General features: G+C 61.8%; 1 protein-coding gene across 1 annotated transcript; it reads left to right on the plus strand.

The window, feature by feature from the left end:
- The first annotated feature begins 20 nt into the window (after positions 1 to 20).
- On the plus strand, positions 21 to 9,263 carry R3HDM4 (R3H domain containing 4). Its single transcript, XM_080384176.1, has 8 exons — positions 21 to 211; positions 3,547 to 3,701; positions 3,874 to 3,992; positions 5,025 to 5,148; positions 5,625 to 5,710; positions 6,772 to 6,857; positions 7,164 to 7,219; positions 7,961 to 9,263. The coding sequence occupies exons 1-8, from the start codon at positions 168 to 170 to the stop codon at positions 8,062 to 8,064; spliced, it is 774 nt and encodes a 257-aa protein (XP_080240302.1). The 5' UTR covers positions 21 to 167; the 3' UTR covers positions 8,065 to 9,263.
- The last annotated feature ends 429 nt before the right edge of the window (positions 9,264 to 9,692 follow it).

Genomic DNA, 9,692 nt, shown 5'->3' on the forward strand with positions numbered 1-9,692 from the left:
CGCAGCCCCGGTAGCCGCCGAGCCCCGGTTTTAGGGGCTCATCCCGGGGCGGGTCTCCCTGTGGTCCCGCCCCTGTGACGCATTTCCTGCAGGAGGCACGGGCAGGCGAAGGCCCCGGTACCGCCGCCGCCGCCGCTGCTGCTGCCGCCGCCGCCCGAGCCGGGGCCATGGTGGTGCTGCGGGGCGGCGCGGGCCCTGAGGAGCCCTACCCGTGAGTGCGGGGGCCGGGCGGGCCGCGGGGTGGCTGGGGGGCCCCCCTGCCCGGGGCTCCGGGGCTCTGAGGCTCTGTTCCTGCCTCCCCTCCCGCCCTCGGTTGCCCCCGCGGCCTCCGGGCAGCGCTTGTCCGCGGGCTGGGCCGGGGGGTCGCCAAAGCGCCGCAGCGGGGCTGGGGGGGCGGGGGGCGGCCGCGCTGTCCCGAGAGAGCTTTTGCCCCGTCGACCCGGAGCAGGAAAGTGCCTGGACCCGGAGGCGGCTGTGTCAGAGGCAGGAGGCCGTGATTAGGATAATGGGCTAATTAGTGTTTACCCCGCTGAAGGTCACGGGTGCTCCCTGGGGACACCGGGACTGGAGAGCGTCGTGCTGGGGGGGGGACACACACCTGCTCCCGGGTCCCTTGGGAGACGTGGTCCTGGCAGGCATCTGGGCTGGGGAGGGGGGGCTGGGCTTGAGCTCTCTGCTCACAGCCTGGGGTGGCTGAGGGTCCAGGATGGGGCTGCTAGGGTCCGTATCCCCGGGAGCCGTGTCCCGGGACCCATACCCCCAGAGCTGGGAGCTGTGTCCCAGGACCTGTGCCCCGGGTGCTGGGAGCTGTGCCGCCGTGCCCCCGGGAGCCAGAAGCCGTGCCCCGGGAGCCTGCGGGACAGCGGTGCCCAGTGGGATTCTCTCCCCGCCGGCGCAGCAGCCCTGCCTGGCAGCGCTGGCTTTGCATTGAGTGTCAGCACTGAGTCCCGCTTCCCAACTGATAAATACCAGGAACTGGTTCAAAACCTGCTGGAAGGGAACAAAGGGCTTCTTGTTTCTTGCCTGGAAAGGAGAAGCGGAGGAGAAGCCACTAAACTGTGTGCTGGGCCCATCTCCGTAGGCTCGGTGCTTGCCCCAGTCCCGGGGGGTGAGCTCTGCTGGGACCCCTCTCCCTCGGCTCCTGGCAGCTGTGGCTTCCACCGGGAGGGATCCCGGTGCTGAAGTTACAGGTACCGGCTGAAAACAGCCTGTCCCAGACGGGCTGCTGGCTCCTGGCAGGGTGCCTGGCGCTGTAAAGCCCAGCTCTGCTGCAGGGCTAAGGTCACCGTCACCTGTGAGTCTCCCAGGCTGGAAATGAATCCAGCGGAGGCGGCAGTGCCAAACGGTGGACGTGGCAGCGCAGGGTGCCAGCCCTGCGAACGTGTGCTGGGCAGGCTCAGCACCACCACAAAGGGCCCTGGAGGCTTCAATGAGCGAGAGGCGTGTGAAGCTCAGCAGCTCATCCTGCTGCGGAGGGGCTGGGGCTGAGGCTGCGCCTGCCCTGAGGGTCCAAACCTCGGGGAGGGCTGGGCCAGGGGTCCCAGCAATGCTGGGGGTGCTCCCACCCTGGTGATGCTTGCACAGCTATTTTTTTTTAACATTGTTTTCCCCCTATAGCAGAGGCTGGAGGATGAGCCCTTCTCATTGTCCCATTACTGAGTTAGGGCTCCTTTGTCTGTGAAAACGGGGTAAATATTTAGTGCGCGTTGCCTTGGACCCCTTCTCCTTGAAGGGCTTTTTCTGTGGCACAGCCATGGTGGGGCCACGCTGGTGAGCCGTGACAGCTCCTGGCCGTGCCAGCCTCGCAGCTGCTGAGCTTTGTGTACTTCAACCCTCCGAACTGGGGCCAGCAGTAAGGTGACTCCCTCTATTTTTTTTTTATTTTTTTTTTTTTTAAACCACCTTTGTATCAAAACTTGATCCGTGAGCCCTGGTCACCCTTGGTTTGCAGCTTGGGTTACAGGTCCCCACCCATCTGTTAGTCATCGCTGGGGATGCGTGCATCCCTCTTATTTATTCCAAGGCCATCCCTGCTGATGTTTTCTCTCCAGCTGGAAGGGGGAAATGTTGTTCCCCCCCCTCCAGCAGCAGAGGCCCCATCACTGCCCCTGTCTAAGGGAAGGGGGGGAAAAAAAAAATCAAGGCTTTGGCGTTGGGTAAGGCGCTGGCTGCTGTCCCAGGCAGAGCGGGCTGTAATCGGCCGGTGCAGCCCGCTCTGCCCCAGCTGCTGAGGATGGCTGTGCCAGCACCCGATTGCGGTGCCGGGTCTCCCCAAACCCCGGGGTGCTGGGAAGGAGGGGACATGGTGGGGACAGCCGTGCCTGGCGGGCCCTGTGGAAGAGGCGAGACCGGTGCTGCCGTGGCAGGGAGGACATGGCCAGCCTCGCTGCTCGGCGGTGCAGCACCCGTTCTGGCCCTGGCCCTGTGGCCGTGGTGTGTTTTGGTGGTGGTGGTTTCCTTGCCCACCTTCTGCTGCACTAAAGGAAACCCACACAAACCGGGGAGGAAGCTGTGATGCAGAGACCTGAGCAAGTGGGCAAAGAACAAGCAAAAGATAATGAAACTTCCCGTCTTTGGTGGAGTTTTAGTGAACTTTGAAACCAAAGCAGTTGTGCTACGTGCCCGGTGAGCTCCTTGCTCATTACTTAGTTTAATTTTCCTATAAAATTGTCTTGAGTTTTATGGTCGTTCCTAAATTGTATGTGTGTCTAAGTCACACCCTGAATATAGAATTGTTATTAACAGAAGCCAGACACCTCTGGGTGTACCAGGGAGCAGTGCAGTTTTTCTCCCCGGGGTTGTAACTTTACGGCAGCGAAGGCTCCCGGTGCTGGGGCCAGCAGGCTGGCAGCCTGGTGCCCACTCCAGGTAGTGCTGGGCTGCCTGGTGTCTGCTCTGGGCCCACCAGCTTATGCCACACACTGACCACAGCCCTGGAGGATGGAGAACCAGCAAAACCAGCTCTTGCTGGGGCAGAGGAGTGTCCAGCTTGGGGGTGGTGGTGAGGGGCAGCTGCAGCAGCGTAGCAGTCTGGAGAGAAGAGCCACCCCAGCCAGTAATTACATGGCTAGGGTGGGTGTTCATGCTGCCCCCAATAATCAGATGATGGGGGGTCCACAGCCGATTGCGGCGTGGCAGGATGGTGCTGGCAGCCCCAGCAGCGTGCTCTGGCTGGGCAGTGGCAAGCCTGCGGTGGGGTGCGTGCCCGGCTGCGTGGGGCACCTCGGGGGGCCTCTCCGCAGGAATGAATCCCTGCATTTGGTTTTGCATGCTGGTGGAGTTAATTACCCAGAACGTCTAGCCACTAATGTGCAGCTGCTTTAAACGGACCAAGTCCTAGGAGCAGGTCATGGTTCAGCAGCGTGGCGTGCCGGGAGGCCGTTAGCTGTGACCGGAGGGGACGGGGCCGCTGGAGGAGGATGCAGTGCCTGTTGCACTGATGCTGATGCTCTGCCTCTCACGTGTCCCTGCCGTGGGTGCTACCTGTTCACCAAGCCCTGGGGCTCTCCAGGGGGGCTCAGTCCCTTTTGCCATGTGTCCCTGCAGGAGGATTGAGGACTGCCTGCCCCCGCTGGAGGACTCCCCGTCCAAGAGGTTCTCCCCGTCCAAGCGAAAGCAGTATTATATCAACAAGGCCATCCGCAACTCGGACCTCATCCCCAGGGCCAAGGGCCGCAAGAGCCTGCAGAGGCTGGAGAACAGTAAGGACTCGGGGCAGGCTCCGAGTGCTCTTCCTGGGCTGGGTCTCTTCCCAGGGCAGGCAGCAGCCCCCCCTAAACCCTCTGCTGCATGGCAGGTTGGGGGGGACTGTGGGCGCAGGGCCTTTCCAAAGGTGCTGCCTCCTCTCTCAATGGCTTTGCTTTCCCCCCCAAGCCCGCTACCTGATGACTCTTCTGGAGCGAGATGAATGTGGGAGTGACGATGGAGAGCTCACCCACTCTGCCACCCCCAGCATCTTCACTGAAGCCTGTAACAACGAGACCTACGTGGAGGTAGGCACAGCTGCCCGCCTGCTCAGGGCTTGCTGGGCACGGCACGTGCAATTCTGGCAGTTTGTGGTGTCTGTACCTCGCTCCTCCATCCCGAGCAGCCCTCTGCCTCGCCAGCCTGAGCTGCTGTGCCCTGGCTCCTGCCTGGTGTTGGAGCTGGGGCTGGTGTCTGTGTGCCCACCGCCTGGCTGTCACCACCGCACGTGCCGGGGCAGGGGATCAGGTCCCAGGACCCCCTGGTGTTGCAGCCTGTGGGACCAGGGGGTCTCAGGGCAGAACCTCTCATGGAGGATCTGCGCAAACGTGCAGTGTGAGACCCACGTCTTGCTCGGAGCCTGGCCAGGGCAGCTTAATGGGGCTGCTGCTGCCTCTGGCAGTGCCCACAGCGCTGCTGAGTGCCCCAGCGTACAGCGTTGTACCTGCCGAGCGCTGGGTGAGCCGCGGTGCTTCCTCTGAAACAGGCCCCTTGCCAAACCCCTCTTGCTTCACACTGCCCAGCCGGTGTTGCGATACCGGCTTTGTAACCCGGTGTTTTGAAACTCGGCTTCTCTCCTGTTTGATGCTCAGGGCTCTGGCTGCGGAGCAACCTGCACGGCCTGTGTGTGCATGCGCTCTTGGCTTTGCAGAGCTCTCGCTTGCTCAAGCCAGGCTTAGGAAGCCTGATGTAGACCTGAGTTTGAGGTGGGATTGCAAGGATGGGCTGTTGTGTTAGCGCTTGGACTCCCAGTAACCGTTAAAAAACTACATTTCTGTGTTGGCTCCAAGTGTTACATCTACATCTCCTCGTTACAAGCTGTAACGGATGGTCAGGGTCTGGAGAGACAGGGAGAGACGTTGGCATTGCTGTGGCTTCTGTCCGCTGCAGCCGTGCTCTGCCCAGCCCATTCATCCCCCTCTCCAAGCTGCTATTCCTGCTTGCCTGGGCTGTCCCTGTGGGTGGGTGGGTGAGGAGGAGGAGGCTCACGGGGTGCCAGGTGGGGCTCTGAGGGTGGCTGTGTGCTGCCGGGTGCTCCCTGGAGACCTCTGTGTTGTCAGATCTGGAATGACTTCGTGAACCGATCAGGAGAAGAGCAAGAGCGAGTCCTGCTCTACCTGGAGGAGGAGGCCCGGAAGAAGCACAAGAGGAAGCTGCCTGTCAAGAACGAAGACAAGTGGAAAGGTGCTGAGAAGGGGACGCCGGGTGGGGAGAGCCGCTCCCTGTCCTCCTTTGCATGCATTTTGGGAAGGGCACTGTTCCCCAGGGGCTGCATCCTGCTCCCTGCACCATCTGCTCATGGCAGGGCCAGGGGATGACTGAGCCGACCCCTCAGGTGCTGCAGCGGGGGAGTTTATGCCCGGCAGACCCCACCATGGGCCCAGGAGGGTTTGTGGGAGTCAGGAGTGGCTGGGGTGATGGGTACAGGAGCTGTCCCCCAATGGCAGACCCTCGAATCTCCGCGCCTTCCAAACCCTCCTTTGCTGGGGAGTGTTGCCGGTCTGGGGGTAGCCTTGTGCACATCCACAAACGCAGGAGGTGGGTGGCCAGCTGGGGTCCTCTGGGGCGATTCAGGGGACTTGGGCTCCTTCCGGGAGGTGATGCCATATGGGATGTGAGCCATGTCCGAGTCCCTACTGTCTTCTCTCCGCTGGCTCCAGAGCACCCTGCCTACACGCCCAAGGAGTGCTTCCAGCGCATCAGCCGCCGCCTGCGCGCCACCCTGAAGCGGGGCCGGATCCCCATGGTGAGCTGGGGGCTACGGGGGGTGGCAGGGCTGGGGCAGGCAGGGCTCCAGCTGCCAGCACCCCACGTACAGCTTCATCCCACCTGTGTCCCGAGGGCTGCCCCCTGGCCTCGCGCATGGGTGCTGAGCCAGACAAGCGCCGAATTTCAGATGAGCTCCTGGGGAATGTGCTCCAGTTCTCGTATGACCTCTGCAGTGGTGGCTGATTGCAAACAGACATTCAGCTCCCTGTGCAGATGGGTTTTCCTGCCTCAGTTCAGATTTTTCTGGTAGTTACAGGACATTTTTATGTGATTGTTTCCCAGCCTCCGCTCAATGAGCAGCAGGTGATGGGGGGAAACCCAGCACGTTTGTGCACAGGGGCAGCAGTGGAGCCTTTAGGGTCTTCAGAGTGTCCCACACAAGGCTGTTTGGAGAAGCTCAAATGCATTTTGAAGGGGATAGAACTGCATGAACTGCTGAGCAGACAATCAAGCCTGAACGGAGGGGCGAGCGTGGCCTCGTGCCGCCTGGCTCGGGGAGCCGAGCTGCCACGCGTGGCCCTGCGCTGCCTGCCCAGATGCTTGCTCTCCTGGGCTTCCTGCTCCCTCTTCTCAATGGTGCTGTTTTCCTGCTCTGTTTGTTTTTCTTGCTCTAATTAGAGTCTCTAAAAGCGGCCTCTGCTCCTCCTGCCCGCTGGCTTCTGCTCAATTTGTTCTCAAATGAGACTCACTTCTGCTGCTTGTCTCTGGGGTCATGGTGCTCCGGAGAGCGGCATGGAGCTGATCTTTGACTGTCGGGAGAAAAGGAGATGGGAGGCATGAGGCTTTGCTGGCTGCTGCCGCTCCGAGAGGGACAGTGCCAGCCCTTGGCACACCAAGTCCAGAGCTGGCAGAGGCCGGGTTCTTCCCCGCCTCAGGGGCTGGAGAAGGGGAGAAGTCTCCTTTCTTTGTGCCTTCCTGCCATCTCACATCCAGATGGGAGCTGCTGGGCGTCACTCCCGGGGAGTCAGAGGTGCTGTCATGCAGGGGCTGTGCACAACGCTGCCCCCTCCTCGCTGACAGCCCCTCCTCTCCTTGCAGGGGACGCTGGAGGGCCTGGAGGAAGAGCTGCTGGCCTTCTTCTCCGTCACCCCTCACTCAGTCTACACAGCGCTGATGGACAACAGGTACTTCCCCAGCTCGGGCGCTGCCAGTGTCACTGTCCTCCATCACACAGGCTGTTCTGCCTGGGCTCCCTGTGCCCCAGCTGGCCCAGAGACCTCGGCCAGGCTCGGGTCTCCATCTGGGGGTGCTCACCCGGCCTGGCCCCCGCGGAGCCCCCAAGGAGGGGGTGCACTGGGGGATCCCTGCACAGGGGCTTCTGGCACTTTGTGCTCCCTGCCTCTGATCCTTGGGGGGAGCGGGAGCAGGGTGACACTCGGGAGATGCTGGTCTGAGACATCGGCTCTAACCTTGTCCCCCATCTCCCCCAGCTTTGAGCGACTCCTGCTCCATGCGCTCTGCCAGTACATGGACCTCGTCTCTGCCAGTAAGAGCCTCGTGTTTGGCTTTGTTTATGTTTTTCCCTTCCCTTCATCATTATCTCCCCTCTCCAGCTCAGCCTCTTCCTCCCTCCCTCCTCCCAGCCCCACCTTGTGCTGCGGCTCACAGATAACCCTGCCTTTCTGCCTCTGCTGCCCGAAGCTCCCTCGGGAGCCTCCGCTGCGGTCACCCCACTGCACTGGTGGCAGGCAGACGACGTCAGCTGCTGCCGGGGGCTGAAGCCCAGCAGCCAGGGTGATGGCCAGGCCCAGCTCTGCCTGGGGGTGTATTGTTTGCAGCGATGCTGCCCTTGCTCCTCTTGGTTCTGGGTTTGGATGGTGCAAAGCAAGAGGCTGCTGGTGGGGCTCCCTCTCCTGCGGCTGCTGCTTCCTCCCACAGCGAGCAGCCTGCCTGCACCCTGCCTGTGGGCTTCCCTGGAAGGGCTCGTTGCCAAGGCAGAGGAGGGAGAGGCACGGGGCTCTGTCCCTTTGGAGGAGTCTTTGCCGCTGAGCGTTTCATTAGCTGCTTGTGGAAAACAGCATGAGAGCGCTAATGATGTGAAGTGGAGCCCGTGATGCCGGCAGGGATGCTTGGAGCGGGGGGATAGTTGCCACCTTTGCAGAGCGTGGGGAACCAGAGCTCGCTGTGAGCTGCAGGGAGGAGGGGGAGGTAGCTGGGTTGGAGGCAAAATGTTTGGGACCCGTGGCAGGGGAACAGGGCCGTGCTAACCGCTCCCTCTCACCCCCAGGTTCAGACATCGAAGGGAAACGTCAGATGAAAGTGAGCAACAAACACCGCGTCTTCCTGCCCCCCGAGCTCCTGCTCTCAGACTACCTGGGGCAGATGAGCTGATACCCCCGAGGGACGCCCTGCCCCTCGCTTGGTGCGCTGAAGGCTTCCCTCATCTGCTCCTGGCCTCTCCCAGCCCCTCATCCCCTGGCATCGGGCCCACCACCCACCTCTCCTCTTGCCCGAGCCGGGCATGGTGCACACCAGCTCCCCACACCGTGCCCCCCCTCTCCCCTCCGAGGGTTTCGTCCCTCCCCCTACTCCAGGAGCAGATGCTTGATGGTGCAGAGCCAGGGGCGGCTCTCGGGGCAGCCTGCGCTTCCCTCAGGGTGCTGGGACTGATGCCAGCGTGGCTCTGCCAGATGTCACCGTGCTCTGGCTGCGAGGCGTGGGTGAAGCAGGTGCCGATCTGCCGTGCTCGCCCTGCTCCCCGAGCTGCAGCGCTGCTTCCTGGCCGGAGCTGCTCTCCCTGGAACTGTTTGTGTGTCTATTTATAGCCCAGGTGCTTTTTAAAAATAATCGGGTGGGGCCAGACCCACCTCTGGCACTGATGCTGGGGGGGTGGTTTTGGTCCAGATTTTTCTGTGGTGAAACAGCTCCTCGCGGGTGCTGAGCAAACGCTGAGCGAGCGGAAGAGCCTGGGGGCCATCCCGTTCCCGGGGGGGGGGGGTGTGTGTTGCTTTGTTCAGCACCCCCAGCCCTGCGCCCATGATGGGGTGTTTCACGGTGGGGGGCTCAGCCCCCTGGGGCAGGGTGCAGCGTGGGGAGCTCGGTGCTCCAAGCTCCCCGGGGGCTCTCGCCCAGCTGTTTGGGCAGCACCCCGCTCCCTGCCTCGCGGACCTGCCTGCACCACAGGGTGCCGAGCAGTTTTTAAATGTAATATAGCCTGTGTTTTTTATTGTGTGTGTGTATTTACGTGTGTGTGTGTGTGCTGGAGGAGCACAGCCCAGCCTGCTGGGGCCCTGTGCTCCTGCTGCGTGCCCGTGGGGATAGACGGGGCAGTTGGTGGGTCTCTGTGTCCCCCAAGCATGTCAAGGGCTGCTCACAGGGGTCTGCTGCGGCGCTGGACCCCCTGCCTGGGTCAGTGTCTCTGCCCACTGCAGCAGCACCCCTGTTGCCTGCTGGGGGGCTTTGCTGATGGCTCTGGGCTCCCACCCAAGTGTGAAGACACCACAAACTGAGGGGACCCCCGAGCTGGGAGACCCCAGTGCACCCTTGCGCCTTGTTTGCTTGTTCAGGAACAATAAACCACGGTGCCCCCATGCTCTGGCTGTGTGTCTGCGTGGGGAAGGGGGCTCGGGTGGGTGGAGGGCGCAGGGCTGCGGTACCGCCGGCCGGTGCGGGGTGGTTCCCCCAAAGGTGGCGGGGAGTGGCAAAAATCTGGAACGCTTCACGAATTTGCGTGTCATCCTTGCGCAGGGGCCATGCTAATCTTCTCTGTATCGTTCCAATTTTAGTATATGTGCTGCCGAAGCGAGCACGAACTGATGCGTCTCTCGGCCAGTATTTAAAGCACCAGAAAAGAAATATTGTTCGGACAGGGTGACCATCTTGTTATCTACTGATAACCTATTTTGGGCTCACCTCCAGTTCTTCCTGATTTTCTAGCACTTCATTTCGCTCTGATTGCACCAAAATCTCCAAATCCTCCGTTTATATTTGCGGTCTCTGCCCCAGGTGGTTTCTGGGTA

The sequence above is a fragment of the Falco punctatus genome (assembly GCF_963210335.1).
Source record: "Falco punctatus genome assembly, chromosome: 4".
NCBI lineage: Eukaryota > Metazoa > Chordata > Aves > Falconiformes > Falconidae > Falco > Falco punctatus.